The 22,851-nt window shown below is 35.6% G+C and overlaps 1 protein-coding gene across 3 annotated transcripts in view; it reads right to left on the bottom strand.

Moving 5' to 3' along the window:
* The window catches only part of LOC129756514 (retinal homeobox protein Rx), a 133,525-nt gene that overhangs the window by 82,408 nt on the left and 28,266 nt on the right, over positions 1 to 22,851 (bottom strand). For all 3 annotated transcript variants that reach the window (XM_055753423.1, XM_055753422.1, XM_055753421.1), the window contains exons 3-4: positions 21,600 to 22,700; positions 16,856 to 17,022 (exon numbers count right to left, since the gene is read on the bottom strand). In XM_055753423.1, the coding sequence (XP_055609398.1) occupies positions 16,856 to 17,022; positions 21,600 to 22,700 (1,268 nt within the window). The remainder of the gene's footprint in view (positions 1 to 16,855; positions 17,023 to 21,599; positions 22,701 to 22,851) is intronic.

Genomic DNA, 22,851 nt, shown 5'->3' with positions numbered 1-22,851 from the left:
TCAACATTAGGAATTTTCATTAAGATTCATTAGTTGAATTAAGAAAAAATAATTGAAGAAAGGATTCATAAATGAAATCAAGGATTAATATTCAAATAAGAGATTTCTGGTTAAGGATTTTTTTTTATAAAATGTTTTCATAATTATTGGATTTTTTTAAATTTAGAAATCGATTTCTGATTCGGAATTCAGAATTTTTAATTTTAAATGCAGAATTCAGATTTTTGTTAATAATTCATAATTCCTCAAAACAAAGCACAAAACAGGTGAAAACCACTATACTAAAATAAAATCTAAATTCCTTTTTTAAAAATGGCATTCTTTGAAATATCTGCATTTGAAATTAAATGATATTTTTAGAGGGGTCGGCTGAATTATTTATTGTCATTGTTTTTCGGCATATCTGTCTTTTTTTTATTTATCAAACGATGTTTTGATTGATCCTACGTTTCGATACTGATTGGCATCTTCTTCAGGGAATTCTAACAAAGAGAAGATTAGAGAATATAAACGTGAACAATAAGCTTCACATAGGCAAACAAATTTCACCGTATATTGTAAGTAGAAGAATAGATTAACACACAGAATTTAGAAATATGAAAACAAATGAGATTTGAAGAATTCCCTGAGGAAAATGCCAATCAGCATCAGGGCCGGATTATGCCATCGGGGGGCCCGGGGCAATTTTTCTCGGGGGGGGCCTATAAATCGATTTTTTTTTAGATGCTACCCAGAAAATACAAAACCTTTCAAACGTGTAAAAAAAACTGGAGATGAGTGCAGTATATTATCTTCAAATTACAATGTTGTCTGCGTAGAACATAGTTTCTGGTATCTTCCAATCAAAATTTGAAATGAATCTCGTGCAAACATTGGGGAAGAGTTTAGAAATTTTTTAGAAATGAAAACTCTGATTTGAGCTGCAAAATGCGAAATTTAATTCTCATTTTCTTTTAAACCCATATCACCAACTAAAATTCTCCATTTTAAAAAATGACCGGATAGATATTATAAATGATTTTCATATCATCATTGATCGTTTGTTTTGTCCTTATTCGAGAAATAATTACCTAGTGACAATAAAGAGGTATCATGAAGATTTGAAACATAGAAAACAACATTTAAAAAAAAAAAACAAACAAAATAATTAAATCCACATTCCTTAGAGATACAGATATAAGAGTTTAAGAATTCAAAGCATTAAATCACGCTATACTCAGAGCCAAAATTCAGTGTTTCAAATCTAAATCATAGTTTCAAATCAAATATTGAGAAACAAAATTTGAATTAAATTGAAAAAAAAAGATACAAAGTCACAATCAGAACAAAAGCAGAAATTGCACCAAATGTTAATTTCAATTCTATTTCTTTGAAACACAAAAAAAAAAACTTTTCCTGAAATGTTTTTGAATATGATTCTCATCAGATAAATTTTTTTCAATCAAATTGTTATTCTAAATGTGACGAAAGTTTCATTCGATGCCCTCAAAGCCAAAGGGGTATTAGTGCAAAAATGAGCGGTTGAAAAAAATTGAGAATCGAGATTAAATGTTTAAAACACAGAATCAGATATCATTGAAAAAAAAATCGGATAATGAATCCAAATGAGTTTAGTATATTAAACAAAGATCCTGAATTTTCAAAATTCAGAAAAATAATGAAACTGAACTTCAGTAACTGAAGAAACAACACAAGACTTGAAAATCCCAATGAATTGAATCTGGAAAAAGATAAGATTATGATCATAGAAATATTCATATTAAGAAAATCACTCAATGATAATATCAACTCAACTATCAGATCGTGTTTATGATCATTTGAGAATGATCTTAATTTTTTTCGAATTCGGTTTTGTCCAGAAGTTTTTGATATTCTAAACTCGTAAAATGTGGGAGAGCTCCTTCACTGCTTACTCTAAGGGGCCCCCTTAACTTTTTTAAGATCTAGATATTATTTCACCAAGGCTCTTTAGTTTTTATATTTCAAGTTTTCATCCAGATTTTCTAGTTTTGATTTCTTTTCATGGATTTGTAGAAGTATGATTAAAGTAATGAAAAAACTTTTTTATCCTCGGGGGGCCCCCCTGAGCCGGGGGGCCCGGGGCAATTTCCCCTTTTGCCCCCCCTTTAATCCGGCCTTGATCAGCATCGAAACGTAGGATCAAGCAAATCATCTTTTCGAGAAAATAAAGACTGATATGCCGGAAAAAACATTCCATTGAATTTAAATTATTTTCAGGATTTCTGTAATGAAATAATTTAAAAATGATAATTTATTGATGATAAAATAACTTGCACTTAATCTACAGGATCAGAAAAATTCAGCTGGAAATACATTTTATTGGTTTGTTGCTCAGCAATATCTATATTGTAGTTTGTTAAAAAACAAATATTTTAACTAAAATCGGAATGTATCGTGTATGCAATAGTTAAAAATAAATCTGCTTTGAACCCCTTTTTTTCAAATGAAGCCCTCAAGACCCCACATTTATTTGTTAAAGTTTCAAAAAAACTAAACAAATTTTGAACTTATTCTCGAATGTAATGATTTTTTAATGAATATCTTATTAATTAATGATACTTCCACGACACTTTTGATTGTATCGATTTTATTCTAGTCAAAAAAGTTCACTTTAGGAAAATCTCTACTCCGAGCACTGAATAAGGAGTTTAAAATTTCTACACAACTGTGTGTCACTCCATAATTAATGTCGCTAAAAATGAAAATGAATGTCGCTACCTATGACTCGTTCAAAAAATCACTAGCGTTTTACCGGAAGTGTTGGGAATGAAAAAAATTGCTCCCGTAACCACTGAAAACGTAAAATATCTAAAAAAGTCTCTGAGAAGTTGAGGATACTGCTGATTCCAATAAGGGGTTTTCCTTCTTTAAAATTCATTGGAAGTGAAAATTTGCATTAAATAAGATTTTCAAGCGGGTGGAAGGCATAATAGGGAACCAGAAAGCCAATATAAAATAAGTTTTGTGACAGCATGAAATTTTCCAGGATCGAATTATCAAAAGTGTTGAAAAAGGATATCAAAACGGGCGTCCTTTCTTCTGAGAGTCACTTCACATTAATTGGTTTAGTGAGGCTTACTTGAAGAAAGAAAGTAGCCACTATCAGTTTGGTTTTAAAGAATTGTGTTCAGAATACGATTCTCGTAAACAAAATAAAATGTCGTGTGTCTCGTGATTTCAGCTGAATGAATTGACAAGAATTAACAAAAACACGCCTTCTACCTATATTGTTTTTTTTTATAACTAACATAGCTTAGAGCAAGTTCACTGGTGTTGGGAAAAAGTGATAGACACTTTTAAAAATTTAACCATACAAATATGTTTTCAAGATCTTGGGGCGTTGTATTTTTTACAACACTGTTTCTATTTAAACCCCCCCCCCCCCATGGAGATTTTTCCCAAGTAAAATGTTCAATACAAGAAATGAATTTACGGGAAACTACTTGATCCCAAAAGGTGTTTAAAAATTAGTGTTGACAAACATGTTAGAAATTCGGCTAACCTCCGGCGGAATTCCGTCTTAAATCATTCTCAAGGCCTAAGACTTTTCGTTTTACGTCTCTATATGACGTTCACAAATTTAATCTAATCAATTGTAGATTTTGATTTGTAATTCAGTTAAACCTTTTGTATTGAAACTCAAATCTTTACTCATAAAAACCCTAACTCGTGTTTAAAATGGGTTTTTACTAAGAAGTGTATCTTAACAAGTATAACATTTGGAACCAACTATTTGTACTTCAAAATTCATTCATAGAATACTAATTTTACACATCATTAGTTGGTAACCATGTGAAAGGTGTTGAAGAGGTGTTGAAAAAAAAAATCCTAGATTCGATGACTTTTTTACTAACCACTTTGATTGTAAAAAAAGGTAAATGTCATTCTTAATTTTATGCTGATATGAAATATTCCTCAAGAAAACAATTTCAGCCTCAATTTGTTTTTTGTGTTTCTCTCTTTTGAATCCTAAACTCTATACCAAAAAAGTTTTTGACAAATTACTCAAGGCCTCAAATTTAAAATTTTCCTAGGCGCAAATAATTTAAGAGATGATTTTATATAATTTGGGTGCCCAAAATCCAAATATACAATAAGGTTTTTGTCTAACAGCTCTGTTTTTTAAATCACTTTTATCACAATATTATAGGCGAAAATCATTTAAGAATTTCTTTTTTGACTTTTTTGACAAATCTGTGGAACTTAAAAAAAAATAAAAGGTTTCAAATCAATTATCAAATTTTCCCTAAGATCGAAACTTATTTTGGTTTCTACGAAAAAAAGCTATAGCAGTCTTCTACTTGTTCACGTTACTCCATTTAAATCAAATTTAGTTTATGATATCTATGGGCGTAAAACAAATGCAGATTTCAACAAATTGGTAAAATTCATAATATCTTTTTTATTTTAAATTTCTTTACTACAGTCGAACATGCTTGTAATGATATATTCCAAGTTTATAAAAACTGTAGAATTTAACTTTTTTAGATCATGCATTATCATCATCATCGACATTATTATTCCTGAACATATTAAATATTATAAGCAAATAAGAAATCATTTTTTTTTTTCAATTTCATGAAGATTTGTTAGAGCATCAGTTATTAATGATTGATTTCACTTAAAACTGATTCATGATTAAATTTATAAACTCCATATCATCGATACTAGAAACGTATATTTTTTAACGTCTTATTATGTTTTTATGTTTTTATAAATTATCAAATTTTATAGTTTTTTTTATTATAAATTTTTACATGAGTTTTCCAATATTTATGGTCAATCATTTATTATTTCTTTTAATATAATTTAAATAATTTACTCAATGTTTTTCAAGTCTGAATTTTTCTGAAAATATAAAAAGCCTAATAATCTTATTTCTTAAAAAGAAAAACTTAGTTTTTTCAAAATATATGAAGTGATGTTGTAAACTTCAGAAATGCACTTAACTATTTCAGTCTTTTAGGTTGATAACTGGACGAAATAAAAAATGATGTTATCTCTGATTTTGATCACTGGTACTCTTTAAATAAATTTGATATTCTTCTTTGTATCAAACTAAATTTAATCATCTAGTAGGTATGTGTTTCGGATAAATTCTCTCAAGTTCAAAATTGATTTTTTTTCCTTATTAAGATTTCTCAATTCAAATGGCGATCAAATATTTCTTCGAATTTAAAATATTACAGCGAAAATTTTCAATCAAGCCATCAATTGAAAATGAAGGAAAGGAATGTTAACTAAGACGATTAATAAACAAAAGTTACTATAGTTTTGCTGAACAATTTTAAAACCTGATTAAATTCTTATCTTTTCCGAAATTTATTTTAGAAGCTTTAAACTCTGTTTTAATTCAAAATTTTAAATCGCATTCGTTTTCTGTGTTTTCTGAAACATTGATGTTAGATTTGTCAACTTGATTGCTTTGTATTTATTTTCAAACAAATGTCTAGTTCAGTTTTCAATAATTTATTGATGTCTAGCTTTCAATAATTTATTGATGATTTGCCGGACACAGCACTGATCCAAAACTTTGAAAATCTGGATTTTGAATTTTGAATTTTGAAAACCCCCTCCATGACCGGGTCCTTCGCACGGGCCTGATTTCTCTGTAATACACTTCATTTCCATCAATTGAAGAACTTGATTCTTCAAGAAGTTTTTATCAATCTGTTGCACTGCTGGTCACAGAGAGAACAACGAAGCTATTATCTCACTTGCAGCCTGCATGGGATAACGAATTGAGAAAAATCGTTTTCAGAATCTGCAAGTAAGGCAAACTTTTATACATATCCGATTAAAACCGACTTCAAATAACAGTTTTTGAGACTTTTTTAGGCTTTAATTTTTGATGCGTTTCATGTTTACTGAGAGATTTATCAGATTTTTTTCATCTAAGTTCTAATTTTAAATCAAAATACTTTTAAAAATTCTATATGGAAAAATTGTAAAAAAAAAATCAATAACATCTGTAGCAGAGAAAATTCAACTACATATCTGATTAAAAGAAGTATCGAATGGTTTTTTTTTCTAAACTAAGAATTTTAAGAAATATCTCAAATTTAAATTGGAATTTTGATATTTTGAATCAAATAATTTTATGATATTTTCATAACTTGAAAAAATTACGATTTGTTAGTCTTAAATATTTTTATTTGAATTTAAACCAATTGAATTCTTAACCAATTTTATGGGAATCGTAAATGCATTTCAAATCTTATGTCAAATTTCATACACTCTTAACCAATTTTTTCTAGGAAAATAAAATATTTAAAGCTGTGCATTTTAACTAAAGATTTTCTTGCACGAATTGTTTAGATTCCTTATCTCTTCCTTACATTTTTCTGCAACAAATTACTGACCAGTTTTGATCCTTTTCAATTTAATTTTCTAATCAGATATCCTCAACCTCCACTAAATGTTACCTTGATTTATTGATGGATATATAGGCTGAGCCCGTCTTCCCGATATCTTAAAAATTATCTTATATATAGTTGCCTACTTCTTACTCTTAATTCAATTTGCAATCACCAGTAAACATTTTTCACAAATTACAGATAAAATGTATCATCGATAAACAAAAATATAATAAAAAAAACCTCGCCACCACTGACTGCTTTCCCACCAAAATCCGGAATCAGCGAATCAGTTTGCATGTTAAGTCAACATTTGTCACACGATTCATCAGTCCTATAGAAAGAAAAGTATCAAAAAAGTTGAAAGAAATCACCAACACCAACTAGCTAGCTGACAGAATGACTGGGAATTGATGTTTCGTCACGCCGCCCCGGCCGCCAAAAAAAAACCGTTTAGCACGAACGGAAATTTAAATGACTTTTTGAAAAGTTTGCAATTTTGTGGTGATTGGGTAAAATGTTTTTGTGTTAGAGTTTTGAGGTCTGGTTAAATCGAAAGAAAAATAGAGGCCCTGATTTGATTTTAGTTTTTTTTCTCTCCTTCATACTTTGAAGTCAACCAGTTTTTGAGCGCTGCTGCCGGGTGGGAAAATTGAATTATATTTTCACACGACACGACGTCTTCTTCTCTGGGATCAATGAAATCAAAGACAAAACTTGTGCCCTCACTTGTTTGGGATTGTGTTTGGAGCTAAATCGTTTTCAATTATGGCAGCCGCTCGGAGGATTTTCGATTTGCTCCATTTTCTGTTTAGTTGGGTATGGCAAGTTTGTGTGTTTCGCTCGATTCGAGGGGGTTTGTCGAAGTTGTGACATTTTGATCAAGACGATTCTGCTTCGATTCCCGGGCAAACAATTTCAATTGGAAAATTGTGCTGTTGCGTGCGGTTGATGTTGTATTCCAATTTTGCAAGTGAGCAAACCGATTTGCAATTTTCCTTCTCTTACACTATATTTAGTGGCCGTTTAACATGCACCGATTGGAATCAATATTGACATGAAATCAATATATGTGCAGTGTGCACGTGTATCTTTGTAATCGTACTGGAGTTTGCTGTTTCGCTTCACTTCTTCTCTAACTTCACATTCATTGATGTGTCCCCCCAAAGAAATCTGATGGCAATGAGTTTGACCTTTATGAAGAATGTATTTAGGAAACCTATTTATATTCAAATTTCATAATATTAACCTTTAACATCTTTTCAGCAGCTTTCCTTAAAGATATAATTCTGTTCCCTTAAGGATCATAATCAAAAGTGAAGAGGAAAAAGGGCAAAAAACATTCGAGAGAGATAATGCAATCAGATTGACTAAGTCAATGTGATGGAAAAATGGAAAATTAGGCAAGCAAGCAAAATTCAATCAGTCAAAGCGTCATAACAATCATTACTAACAGAATCCCTTATAGGGTTGCGGGGGAGAAATCACAACAATGACGGGAAAAAAACTTGACGGCACCGCATGAGTCTAGATAAGTTGACAGATGTGCCGAACGAGAAACTGTTGCACAAATTGAGGCCGGGTTATAATTTTGTGTTCGTTGCTTTTTAGGAGAAACATAGAAATGCTCTCGAGGGGGCGCAGTATGAAAATGGATAAAGCATAACCACTGATCGGTTTGTTCTACAATAAAGCGATTATTTTAAAATGATTTCAAATGAATAAAGGATGAAGATTGTTATAATTATACACTGTAAAAATCTTAAAATTACATGCCATAAACATATACCTACAAAAATCAGATATACATCCTGATGATGTAAATTACCAAATGCAAAAAGATTTTTTGTCATGGGCTTTAAGAAGTTAAACATATTTCAGTAGAACTAAAGAAAATAAACACCAGAAATCAGTGTCGTGCACATTCGCTAATTAGGTCACAAACTTTTAATTAGAAAATAACCAATTATCTCGCTAAATTTTTCTTGAGCTAGCGAATAAAAAATTCTCGCTAATTTAACCGCTAAACGAAAAACTTTGCAATGATATACCCACAAATTGACAAAAGATGAATTTGATATTTGTTCCGGTCAAAGAAAACAGTTATTTAGTAGTTTAAAAAATATTCAAAACTACTCTTTTTCTGATTTCTAAGAAAGCGAAATAGTGAGGTATAAAAAACGACTGCAAGTTTGTTGCAGATGATCCTGATCATGATCTCGATCCAAATGCTGATCCTGACCCTGATCTTCATCTTTACACTGATTCAAATGCTTGTAGTGTACTAACAGATTGAAATGACCTAATATATACCTACTGTTAACCATGAACTGTGCTAATATACGAAACACACTGTAGAGAGAACATCGAATTAAGCAGTTAAGAGTCTTCGTCAAATGCGAGCGGTTACGTTTTCATTAGTGTCCTGAGTTGTACTTTACAATACTGAACTTTATTTTAATCTTTGGCCTGATCTTTATCATTATCCCTTTTTTATTCTAATGATGATCCGGATCAAGATTCTAATCCTGAATCTTATTCTAATTTTGGACGTATCATTGAAACTCATCATGATCGGGCTCTCGATTCTGATCTTGATTGTAATCCAGAAACTGATCCAGATTGTGATTCTGATCTTGATACTTATCCAGATCTTTATTCAGTTTCTGATGTGTCGAAGATCTTGATCCAGATTGTGATTCTGATGTTCATCCTGATCTATCCTGATCAGAATCCTGATTCAAATAAAATTATTAGGCTGATCCCGATCCTGTTGCTGATCCTGGTTGTAACCTGGTTGGTACCTGATTAAAATTGAACCACTTCCGCTTCTCAATAATATCTTCGAGGAAACAGTTCAATAAATACCCTGGCTAATTTTCATAAATTGTGAGTTTCTTAGTAAAAAAATTATTATTGAATCACATCTTCCAGTGAACCGACAACTATCAAAGCAATTTTCAATAGAAACTAACAGCTCATCAAAATTGCTGGTGACTGGCAACAGTTTAATCAAGTCCACCGAAGTCAAATCAACAGTGACTTCCCCTTCATTCACACAGAAACGGGGTTCAAACTTGGAGGTTGTGATCACTCTCGTTTAGAGCAGACAAACCTAACTCTGCGCCCTCGCCTCACGGCGAAAATTTTCCACCCGCTAAACCCTTACACAGAGCCAAGCGCCAGACAGCGCAAATGGTAATCGTATTCATATGATGCTTAATTGAAAACTCAATTACGACAATCTGAAAAACCGTCCCTACGAGGGGACGGTTTTTTTTTTCAATAAAAGTGTGAGCCTGGCGTGCGTTTAGTCCTTTTTGCCCTCAGGGTAAAGAGAGATGGTGGGTGGTAAAAAACGGACCGGATTCGGAAAACTCAACGGCAACAGTCATCTGCAAGCAAAAGCAAACGCGGTGGGTGCCCCCGGTTGGTTGTTTACCTACTAGGGAGGAAGAGAAGTTGAAGGAGGGAATTTGTTAGATGAACTGTGACTGACTATTATTAAGTGTGGTCTGAAGAGGATAATTTACCCTCTTCAGTGCGACTGTATTGGACTTGATGCACGAACTTGATATATCTCAGGGAGGACGAGAAAGATGACGGGCGTGTTTTGGTTTACAGTGGAAAATCGAGTTAATAGATTTCAGGGACGTAGGTTCGTTTTTCCTTAAACTCAACTCTTATAGCCAAGCTTCTTGCACACATGTATCGAGTTTCTAATATAAAAAAAACCACTAAATTGGTGTTTTACCGGTATTTGTTTAGACCAATTTGAGACGCTTTGGATCTCCAGAGTGGGCAACTTAATGGTTACATTCGCATCTATTAAATCGTCAAGGCTATATAAATTCGTGGAACACACTCCACCGTGTTCGAAATACCGTCCGGTGTTCCACAAAGCAGTCACTTAGGACCTCTAATCTTCGTGCTCTTCATAAACGACCTGGTTACTTTCCTTCAATCGCCTAACCTTACTAACTTTGAAGACTACTCAAAAATCTGCTTCAAAACCAGAACCACTGTTGCTTTAACTACGCTCTAGATGGTACTCCACTCGAAAGAGTGACTAGCATAAAAGACCTGAGAGTAACCTTCGACCAAAAGCTCTCTGTTTTACCCAGCGTATCGCCACTTCAACAGCAAAAGCTTTTCCTTTGCTTGGATTTCTCCGACGAAAAATTTTGAGCTTTGAGGACCCGTACGCTCTCAAAACAGTGTTCTACTCATTAGTCTGCAGTGTCTTGGAGTTTCGTTCATGTAGAAAAAGTTGAAAAAGTTAAAAAAAAAATTTCATCGCTATGCGTTACACCGACTGCCCTGGCAAGATCCCGTAAGGCTATCGCCTTACCCACAAAGGTATGGCCTGCTGTATATGACATCGTTGAGTCAAAGAAGAGTGTTGACTGCCCGCGACTGCTTCAGAGTCCAAGTTTGAGCACTCCAGCTCGCCGACTGCGTCACCAAACCACCTTTTGTAAACCAAGAAACAGAACAGTTTTTTGACAAAATCACCCGCAGAATCGATGCTGTCAAGTTTTCAACGAGGTTCCGCTCTTGTTTAACTTTAATGTTACAAAATCTGTGTTCAAATGTGCATTCCGTGACGTAACCTAGTTTGAATTATTTTGTAATCCAATTTTAATATTCGATCTTGTTGAAACTCACCATTTGGTTCGAATCCTTCAGCAAGCAAACGTTTTTGGGGGCAGCAGAAGATTCTGCTGCTCCGCTGTTGAAACCAAAACATTTTTTGTTTTTGTTCCCACTTGTTGCATGCAATTCTCAATTGCGAACAATAGAACTGACGATTACTGATAACAGCTGATGATTGTAAGCACAGTACAAATGTTTACATCATCACACGATAAAGCGAAAGTACTCAAGTTAGGTTCGTGGTAAGGCAGCAGTGTTGCCAGATATTCTGAGTGGTTAGCTCAGAGTATCACACATAATTGATAAAATTTAAAAGTGAGGATATTACTTCAGAGTAAATAGCTATCACTTATGTATAAGTAATTACTTAAGGACTTGACGAACAGAACGAACAAAGATTAACTCTATTCCACCACTGAAACCTGCGTTTTCAAGAGGTTATGACCAGTGGTTAACTAGCTTTGACTGTTTGTAGTATTTCGTTATCTCTACTGATTCTTGGATTGCGATGTCGAACCCAAAGTTCGAAGTGTGCATCGCAGTATGCGGAGCTGGTCAACCAGCAGTTCGTGGTCATTCAACCTTCGAAGGCCAGCAGCTACCTCAGGCCGAGGCTGGTTTGGCGCTACATCACACGGCAGCCGGGTTCTCGAAGGAACTGCTCTTCGACGGTAGAGCAGAGATCTTCGAATCCTGAAATCCCACACCGGATTCCACCGGAGGAGGTGGACTCACTGCCTTTGGATAACCTAGAGGAAGAAGCCTAGAGGAAGAAGCCGCCAGAGCTGTAAGGTTCCAGAGGCGGATGAAACAGGAGATAGCTGCGATGGACGAGCTAGTGATGACCAGTAACAACGATCTCGTGAACAAAATTGTTGGGGTCTATTTTGTCAAAGACGCCTTGGACATCCTCTGCGACTCCTACCTGGTAAAGGGTACTAGTGCGATCATCGCAATGCGAGGGCGATTAAACAATCTCCCTATGAAGAGGTTCGACTCACTGTCGTCACAGATGGACCGGATGGGAGCGAACCTGAGCAGAGACAAGAAGCTCCACTCGTTGCTGCTAGCAATACCGCCGGGCTACAGCTACATCCAGGATGTGCTGGCTGTTCTGCCGCCAGAGGAGCTTAACTCAAGGTCAATCGTCGACATCAAGCGGTTATTCCTTGATTCTGTGCTCCTTCAAAACACCAGCACTTCCTAAAACCAACGTCGAGACCAGCCAGCGATATGTCCCAGGCCAGCCAGGAGGTTCCGTGAGAGGACGAATCCGGGGAGGTTCGTGGACCGAGAGAGTTACTCTCGATGCCGTCACGAGCCAAGCTGCAGATAGCAACCGTAAGCTAACGCCCGACGGCTGGAAGGAGTCTCAGGATCCGCAACCAGGCTGCGCAGAGGTGGACAAGTCCAGCTGCAGCAACACCCCGTATGAATTGGGTGGGGCTGATAGCCGAGAGGGTTATTCTCGGGCTTTGCTGTGCGTTGTGGTCAGCATGCCTTTGCTGATCCAAGCACAGCGGACCACCAGCGCAAAAACCACGAGTCCCAGGTCAGCCAGATGGCGCAACTGGAGTTCATCAAGGAGAAATCGGGTTCCGAGAGGGCTACTTTTGTGATGTGGAGCTACGCTGCAGCCAGCACACGTGATCCAAGCCTGCAGTAAGATTTTTCTGCGGCTTTGGAGGAGGTGTTTTGGGCGATGGTTTGTTGCCAACAACCTCAGTGAAGCATCAGAGCCAGATTGGACGCATGCTGCTGCACGTTGCCCTCCGGCTTATTAGAGCGCTCGAAACGTTGTAGCAACGGAGCTGAAAACTATGAATCTGAAAGTCGAGAGGATTATTCTCGTGCTTTGTAGCTGCGCTGCGGTTAGCATGCGCGAGCTTGTATTCGATGCTTGGAAGCTGTTCCGAGCCCTGCGGAGGAGGTGGTTAAGGCGACGGTTAGTTGCCAGCGATTTCAACTACTCCTTGATTTCGGAGGCATTACGGGCGAGTGCTCCTACACGAAGTACTGCTAACCCTCGAAGCCATCGAGTAAAGCTGTTAGCTACAAGAAGTTGTTTTTTCTGGGGTTACCAGAAAGCAACATGCAAGAAATTCTGTTCGGTCGCATGCTGAGGTTATCAGCGGCTACAAGAGCGACTACGAGAGTAGCGATGACGATGATGAACAAGATTTCAACAATCCCGAACCGGCCCAGAGATACAGTAAGCGAACAGGAGAAGCTACTCAACGCTATATGGCTAACGTAGCCGCTAATGATGAGGAAGAGCAACTTCGAATCGTCAGCAAGCTGAAGGGCCGAGGGGACTACTTTTTCCGGAAGATCGACAAGAGAATGGAAGCTATGAAAGAGAACAAGACTCGGTCTGGATAAGTGAGGGCAGAATATTAGTGCTGCGGTAAGCACACTCAGTAAATACCAGGCCACCACGGCGGATAGCCACTGGCAAGGCCTGAAGCATGTTCTGCGATACCTTTGACGTATAACCGATATGGCGTCAGTATACCGCAGAAACGCGAAATGGGAACCACTCGTCCTACATGCTGATGCAGATTTTGCCAACGACTCCAATGATCGTGGATTTGTATCAGGTTACGCTTCAGAATGGGGGTAGGCTTAACAGTGGGACGTTATCCAAACATACAGGAAATTGTGTCTGGTCAGTTTATCGTTGACCGGAGTTGAGATAGGAGCCCTTTGCCATGCAGTCAAGGAAAGTTTGTAGTTAAAAAATTCCTGGGTGAATTAGGTGAGGTGAGCTCTCCTTTCACATTGATGGATGAACAACATCCCTTGCATCCAGTATATGGAGGAGGCGCAAACTTATCTGCGGATGAAGCACGTGAAGTATACTATCATCAGGGAGATTGTAAAAAGCGGCCGGCTATTTTTACGAAATATGAGGAATTTTTAAACAGTGCAGAGGATTTTTTTTTAAATAAACACGGCTCAAATCGATGTTTTGACGATTAATTTGGTAACTTTTGTCAAATTCGGTCAAACACTTTTAATTTTGGTGATATGATATTTTAAAGTTTATTCACTTCATTCAATTAAGAAAGAATATTTTGCTAAATATGATCTAAAAAAAGTCAAATTCTACAATTTTCACAAATTTGGAAAGTATTATTACAAGTATTTCTGACATTACTGCAGAAACATAAAAAAAAACTAAATTTCCCTTAGTAAATTTGTTGAAACCAGCAAAACGATTAGATTCATTCTTTAAATTTTTCCTAAATTCAATTTGATTTAAAACTTCTGCAAAAAAATCGTTAAATGGGGAAATGTAAACAAATAGAAAACCTCTATAACTTTTTTTGCAGAACCTTAAATTACAAAGTTGTCTTGTGGAAAGTTGATAATTGATTTAAATTTTTTATTTAAAAATGTTAAGTTTTTGTTTTAAATTTCTTCCAAAAAAGTGCAGAAATTTCTGAAATGATTTAAATATATTTTGAAATGTTATTTCAATAACATAAACTAATAGAAAAATCGCATATTCAGATTCAGGGCACCCAAATTAGTCAAAATTAGCTTTGAATTGTTTGCACCTAAGAAGAGTGTCAATGTTGTGGCCTTGTGTTATTTATCAAAACCTTTTTGATTGTGATGTTGAGCATTCAAGAAAAGAACAAGAAACACAAAATTTAATTGAGAATGAAATTAGTTTTTTGAAGAGTTGTTGGTAAATACATGTATCACCTGTTACAACTTGTTTAGTTACTACTTTTTAATTTAAAAAAAAAACCATTCTTTATTTTTTAACTGGCATTTCAGTCTTTTGGAAGCAAATTACAGAATGTAGCAATTTGCCCGACGTTTCGGCCTTTGATCTTGGCCTTCTTCAAGGGATAATTTGCATTATACTGTATATGTTCCTGAGTGTATACTGTGTGAAGAGAATTTCTGTCGGATTTTAACCTATTTCACTAAATTTTTACAATGGTAGAGGTCGTAATTGAATAAAAACAGTTGAATTTTATGTGGACACATTTCTCGTGGATTACTTGTAAGATTGATGTGGATTTGTTTATACATATACAGTATAATGCAAATTATCCCTTGAAGAAGGCCAAGATCAAAGGCCGAAACGTCGGACAAATTGTAAAATGTAAGACTGAAATGCCAATTAAAAAATAAAGAACCAAACAATATCAGTCGTTAAAAATTACCAAAAAAAAAACCCATTCTAAAGACAAATTTGGGTTTTTGAATTTCAGAGTTCAAAGATTCAATACAAAAGATGGATTGAATTTACAATCAATAATAAGTTTCATTTCTTGTTAACTTTTAGTTTGAACACCTCACAAGATCAAGTAATTTTCCGTCACTCCGGTGAAAATTTTACTTTAAAAAATCTCCATGGGGGAGGGGGGGGAGGGATTAAACCCATAAACTCTCGTTCGCACGTCCTTGGTATACCACACACGATTTTCGAAATCTACAAACTTAAAAAAATATAATGCAAAAAAATACGTGCATTTTCAAATAACAATTATAATAGGAGTTGTAGTCATTTGAAGTTAAAAATATCTTATTTTGTTATTTTATCTCCTCTGGTACATTTAGTGTTCAAATTCAACATCAAATAAAATTCCCAAAAAAATCCAATTTATGGGTGTTTCAAAACTTTTTAACGAAAAATCACGAAATTATATGATGAGAGTTCAATTTTAGTACGCCACTGCCCTCCACTTGACTCGATCACTCACAACAGCTAAACGACCAGCTAAAGTAAACAAATCATCTGTAGGTAGGCCGAAAAAGTGGGAGGCGTTCCCTCAACTCATCATCATCATCAATCGTTCGTTCATCCAACCGAGCGAGTGATGCTGCAATAGATGAAAGGGTCGGCTCGGGATGTTAAAAGGTACCGAACGTTACTCAGGAAAATGCGTGGGTGAGGATGGTGGGCGGAAAGTTGGCCACATGCGTCGAGCGTTGTCGTCGTCATCGTCGTTCCGAGTTCCTTGTTCCGAGCCCGGGATGTAGCAAATCTAATGTGATTTTGCCATGCGGAGTTGTATTCTGTTGACGATCCGAAGATTATAATTACTATTAATTTCGATTTAAATTATCTCTGGCCGGCCTATTCCAGCTGGCGACACAGGAAATTTGAGTTTGATCAGCGTTGATTGAATTCTTGGCCCAGGAATGGGTGTTCTATGTCTCGATTTGTTTGGTTAGGGCGGAATCATCCTTCGTACAAGAGACTGCACCCGTCGTTGTGTCAATCTCCGGATGATTAGAATTGGTGGTTTGGGCGTCTACGGTTTGTGTGATTACTTGCTAGATTATTCCTATATCGAATACCGGTAGGATCAATCGAAAATCATTCCAAACCATAAAGAGACCAACCAATGACATGTATCGTGTCGATCGGAAATTCATTTTTCACTTCAGGTAAATTGCTTCGAACTGCAATCAGATATGCAAATCCGCGGCGCATTCGGCAAAGTGGAACTTCACTTATGATGGTTGTAGCACACAACAGCCACAAAATAACCTCATTTATCCTTTTCCCACCATATAAATAACCAAACATTTGCCGGCAAAACTTCTCGAGAACCAGGGGAAAGGCTGACTGAAAACGCGAATAAACATCAGAACCATGCATGGCACATGGAAGTATAACATGAAACTGCTCACATGCATGCCGGAATCCTTCACGCGTAACTCAACGAACTCAAAAGGAAGAGGACGAACGCGGGAGGGAACGCGAAAATAAAATCAATAACTTTACCCCAGCACGTTTGTATGGGTGTGCAAGTACGATGGTATATGTAAATATCAGTGAATTTTGAACTCACCTGTACCCGTACTTCCGGCAGGTTCACCTTCATCGCTAGTTCCTCCCGCGAGTACACATCCGGATAGTGGGACTTTTCGAAGGCCCGCTCCAGCTCGTGCAGCTGGTAGGTGGTGAAGGTGGTTCGATTTCGGCGGTGTTTTTTCTTCGAGCAGCCGTCCTCACCGCCTGGAATGAAGTATGAAGAAAGTAAGTACATAATTAGTTTTCAAAATTTGAAAAAAAGAAAAAAATACAACCTAATCATATTTTGTCCTTATATTACAAATGTTTTGCTAACTTCATAAACGATTGAACTAATTCCGCAAATCATCAAATTGATTAACCTCTCAAAGCTGTTCGCGTAAGTATGATCCAAAACGCACATTTAGATAATCTTAATCTTCATTTCAATACACTGAAGAACTGAGATTTTTGAGAGATCAAATAGGTTCTATGGAGATAATATTCAAATTAACGTAAAAAAATTAAAAATTGAGTAAAAAAATTGGTTTATTGGGACATATGATACAACGAAGCAAACCAAAATTATCATCATTTTTTAGAAGTAAAATTATTTCTACCGGAAAATCCGCGATAGTGGTCAAAATGTTCATCGGACCTCAACATATCTATAAATCGACGGAAAGATACCATCTTTACAATTCCAAATACCAAAAAAACACACAAAACAGTAAAGCTGCAAGAAATTATAAATTAAAAAAATATTGTTTGTCGGGAGTTTTGTTCATTCGTAACCAACTACGGTTAAACTGGTAGAACATATCTACTTTATTTAAAAATATAAAAAAAAACTAGCATAAATTACCTACACAGTGATTCTAATATCATTCAAATAGGTTAGCATTTACGGCCAGAGGATCGCCAACAAACTACAAGTCAAATTTTCCCGATACGGATCTCAAGACCAAAAGTCACATATTTACTTCAATGAAGGCTTCGAAAGTTACAAAAAGGATCAACTGCCGAATTCCCTTGAATGAACTTTTTGTACTCAGTAATGAACTTGAAAGCTGCAAAAGTGATTGATATAAACGTTGTATGTGACTTATTTTGGCCTATTCCCATAAGGTAACTGTATGTACTCATTATTCAACTTGAAAGTTGCAAAAGTGATTTATATGTACGTTGTAAAGGACTTAAGTCACTTAAGGGGCACAAAAGTGGGATTTACTAAGTCACAAAAAGTGCATTGAGGAGCTTTCTTCCTGGCTGGCTGGCTATCTGGTTGGGCTGGCCCTATCTAGGCGTGGTCTTGTGGTAGTGTGATCGATCCTCGCCACGAAGGTCGGGGTTCAATCCTAAAGCTGGGCAAATTTTTTTTTTTTTCAATAAGTAATTTGATACTTGAGTGATTATTCTGATGCGATATATGCAGGAAATGTAGGAAAGAAGCAATTGAGCAGCAAATTGAACAAATCTAGTTAAATCTTGTTGCATGGCCTAATGGTTGCACCATGTACTGAACATAGTAAATAATCAAGAGAAAGTGATATGAACAGATGCCAATGGTGAAATTGAGAAAAGGAGAAAATTTTATTTGCTCATTTTAAGATTTTTTGGCTGCTGAGTTCAAAAGGCCGCTGGAAGCAGAATAGAAGGTCATTTAGATTTGTTTTAAAACTTGAAAGTATGAATATGAACTTAAATGTTGAGCTACATACAACGTACTTCATATCAAATATGAGGCTGAGTAAGCTTTTTGTACCTGTTTAATGGCACTTTTGGTTGCTTGGGATATTTTGCAAACAAATTTGGAGGGTTGATGATCTATCACAGTGTCTTGGAGAAAAATCTTGAAGATGATATCAAAGTGATAAAAATTTAGAAAAAAGAGTTGTTATGTCGCAAACAGAGTAATTATTATTTCATTTGGAAAATCTACCTGAAATTGTCATCGCTGATTGTGCCAAATCCAGAAATGGTATCCTTGACGAATTAGTTATTGATTTTAGATTGTTCAAATGTTCAGAAGTGCCAAAATACACAAATCCACAGACAACAGTGTTCTAAATATATAGAATCCTACCAACTGAATAGCGCGTACATTAATTTCATCTAGAAAATTTAAAAACAAATTATTTTCGATTATTTAAACAAATGCAAAACATTAAGAAAACAAAATTAAAAATTCGCAAAAATTAGGAAATAAAGCCCAGGTTTAAATCAAATAGACCACTAAAATCGTTGAAAACAAAGTTGATGACTTCTTTTCATAATTGTCGAAAAATATTAACATAAGACTTTATATTCAGATCGTCTACGTTTGACAAAATAGTCAAACTCGACCACATTTTTGAATACAGGAGGTCGAAAGAATGCTTACTTATGCAGACAAATATTAAGAAATGGTTGTTTTTTTTTTAGTTTTATAGACGACACTTTACCATCTTTGAGGTACTTGTGTATAAGGTTGAACAATCGATTAACAGTGAAAAGTATGAAAACCTTCAAAAATCATCAAAAAGAATTAATTATTTCCAACAAAGATATTTACTGTTTTATATCCAGGTGGATTATTTAAAATTTGGAAAATTTGTGATTAAATGTACGAAGAAATTTAATTTTGTTTCCTAGACTCATTTTTTTTATTCATGAAAGTCCGCACAATAAATAACCTCAAAATATGAATAGCTTAAATTCCAAGTAGAGTAGAAGCCACATTTATATTATAAATCCACTTAGTGGTGTTAACTTTGGATAATACTGATTCAATTTATGTAAAACGTTGATTTTTTCAATGTAAATAAATCATCCTCAACATTTAAACACTCTAAAAAAAAATCAATAACTAAGTCGTCAAGGATACTATTTCTGATATTGGTACAAACAGCGAGGAGAAGTTCTATAAGATTTTGAAAATGAAATAATAATCACTCTGTTTACGACATCACAACATTTTTTTTCTTAATTTTAAACACTTTGTATGATTTTAATGAATTTGCCTTTGCACAAAAACCATTATAAAGGTTAAAATATCTTCAAAAAAATGTTCTAGAACCCCCGAAGGATTGAACTTGATCTCAAATGAAAGGGGAAGGACCCAACCACTTAAATGCTACTTTATATTTAAAATTTTCAAATGAATTGTGGGTTCTCACTTATTTTGCTTAAGAAAATTGAAAACTGTAAAATTGATTGAAGTTAATTATATAAAAAAATTAATGAAATGAATGAATGAATGAAAAATGAAATTTTTCAGTTCAGGTTTTCTTGAATTCCTCAACAATTTTATGTTGATTGAAAAACTCATTGACAAGCTGAATCTTTTTCTGAATTTTGAATTTGCTTTTTGATTCTGAATTCTGAACCTGAATTCAAAAATTGAACATTGAATCTGTTTCCAAATTTCTATACGATTTTGAAATGTACAAAAAATACGATTTACGAATCTCAATTCCAGCAGAATTTTAAGAGCCATATTATAGACCTTCATTCATGAATGTATTATTTAAGTTCTGTAGTTCTTGTTTCATTTTAATTATTTTTTTCAATTATTTATTTTCAATCTGTATTGTGAATCGGAATTAAAATGTGATTTTCAAATGATGAATTTGAATCATAGTTTTCAATTTTGGATTGCCATAAAGAAGCTTTAAATGTTTAAATTTTGTATAAGAATAAAGTTTAAGAACTTGAAATTTAAATATAAAACAAAATTCTTTTTTTTTATAATCGGAAAACTATTATCAAAATATTGAAAATGCGTACGGTTTGCAAAAACATGATTCAAATTTAATATGAAATGCATAACCAAATTTTCACCAGGATTCAGCTTTTCATTTCTTATTTCTCATGATCATTCAAATTAGAAAATCAAGAATCCTTAACTGGATACAGCATCAGAAATACGAAAATAGAAATACAACTTTGGTTATGGGAAAATAGAACCAGAACCTCCAAAATGGGTATTATTTAAAATTAAATATTCAGACCTGATTTTCTATGAACAAGTGATTTTTTTTTAAACTTTAGCAGATTTTGGAACTTGGGATGGGTTTTTGAGGTTTTGGCATTAGTTTTTAGTCTAGATTCTTGCTCTTGAATAGCTCTACTCTGTTATCATCATTTGATAATGAATTTAAAAATTTGAGACTTCGCTTGCTTTTTTGGACCCTCGTGGGAAGGGGGGGGGGTTTGAATATTGTATTTTTCTTGGGGAAATATCGGGTTGCAGTTCATTTAAGAGCAAAAAGTTTAATTTTAGTTTTATGTATCCAACGTTTCAATCCATTTTGGATCTTCTTCAGGGACTCAAAATTGGACTTTAAAGTTATTTTTGGCCGATTACAAAATATTTGTTGGGAACTTGTGAGATGTTTAGCTAAAAAGTGTCGTTTTTTTTTGTTATCGATTTGGTTTGTCTTGTTAAGCTGTCTATTTATCTTTTTCTTAAATTTCCGAATGTATTCGGATTTTTTGCAAATAGGTTTAGTGATTGACTTACTTTGTTAAGTTCGGTGGTTTTGCATCGGTGTTGCGACATTCATTGTTTAAGTTTTACGCTATGCAGCATGACTAGCAAGTTTTTACATGCTTTCTACATAGGCCTCACAAGCGTAATGTTTTTTCTAATTAAGTGAACTTCCAATCATGGTGGAAGCACACAGTTTTCCACATTCTTCTACATTTATTTTTGAATAATAAAAAAATCTAGGATTACAGGTGTGAGGACTGAGGAGATACTCTTACTAAATATTTCACATCAATTACCTAATCATTAGAAAGGTTAAAAAACAACTAACCTTCATCATCACTGCCGGATCCCATCTTCTCGCCCTGCTCGCTGGCCGTCGTTTGGTTCATCTCCTCACTGGACGCATAACTCAGGCCGCCATCTTCGGCACCCATTTTGTCAGCTCCATCTTGTCCGGAACCAACTCCACCTCCACCCACAGACCCCAACCTACTGTAATCGTCCGACGACGACCTATGAAGGCCGAGGTCCGAAGACCCACCCGAATGCAGCTGCTGCTGCTGATGAAGGGGGGAAGGCAGTTGATCTTGTTGCTGTTGCTGATGCTGCTGTTGGTGGTTTTGCAGTTGCGATTGTTGCTGCTGCTGCTGGAGGTGGTGTTGGTGTAGCGCTTGCTGATGAAGGGGGTGCGTTTGTGGATGCTGGAGGTGCTGTTGTTGTTGAAGATGCTGTTCCGCCTCGTAGGCTGCATGCCTCGCTCGTAGATCTTCAAAGTTTTTCATATAATCGAAACTATTAGCCTTAATTGATTTGTCCGCCCCCTCGTGCAGTTTGCTGTACTTGTTAATGGAAACGTCATGTAGCTGGTTGCCATCTTGTCCTCCACTAGAAGCTCCCCCACTTCCCCCGTCCAGCAGGTGGTCATCGTTGTCCGAGTACTTTCGTTTGAGCGAACCCGACGTCGGCGATGCTAGCTCATCGTCGAAGTCGTTGGCCGTACTGTTTCCATCTTCACTGCCAGGACCACCTCCACCCCCGCCTCCTCCACCATATTTTTGGCTATTTGCGTAACCCAACGTCGCCCGGTAGTTCCGATCGATGAAGTATTTGTTGTTCTCTTTGAGCGACTTCATGTACTCCAGCTCGGCGTTGTGCTGTGAGTTCTGAAGTGCCGTCGAGTGATGTGACTGATGATGGTGATGGGGATGATGGCCAAGTCCAGCTGGGTCTAAAGAGGCAGCAAATTCCAGATTCTTCATGTGGTTCTGATAGCTGGCCTGCAGTTGCTGCTGGAACTTGTCTGGCGAAGGACTGCAGCCCAAGTATTGGTTTGCTAGGGGTGCCGATTTGGCCAGCATTTGCTGCTGGTCGCAAACCTTGATGTGGCCCAGGGGCGATGAACTCAGATCGGTGGCATCACTGGAGTCGCCTGTAATGGAAGAGAAGATTTGGTTAGTGATTTTGAAAGAATGGTTCAGACACAATTAGTAAAAGACTATGATCTACAACATTTTTAGTATTCACATACAAATTTATTAGTTATTCGTTCCTTAAAATGTGACACTAGGAATGACAATATT

The sequence above is a fragment of the Uranotaenia lowii genome, chromosome 3 (genome assembly GCF_029784155.1).
Source record: "Uranotaenia lowii strain MFRU-FL chromosome 3, ASM2978415v1, whole genome shotgun sequence".
NCBI classification, from domain to species: domain Eukaryota; kingdom Metazoa; phylum Arthropoda; class Insecta; order Diptera; family Culicidae; genus Uranotaenia; species Uranotaenia lowii.
Note: the sequence above shows the minus strand (reverse complement) of the source record. Positions and strands in the feature narration are given on the sequence as shown.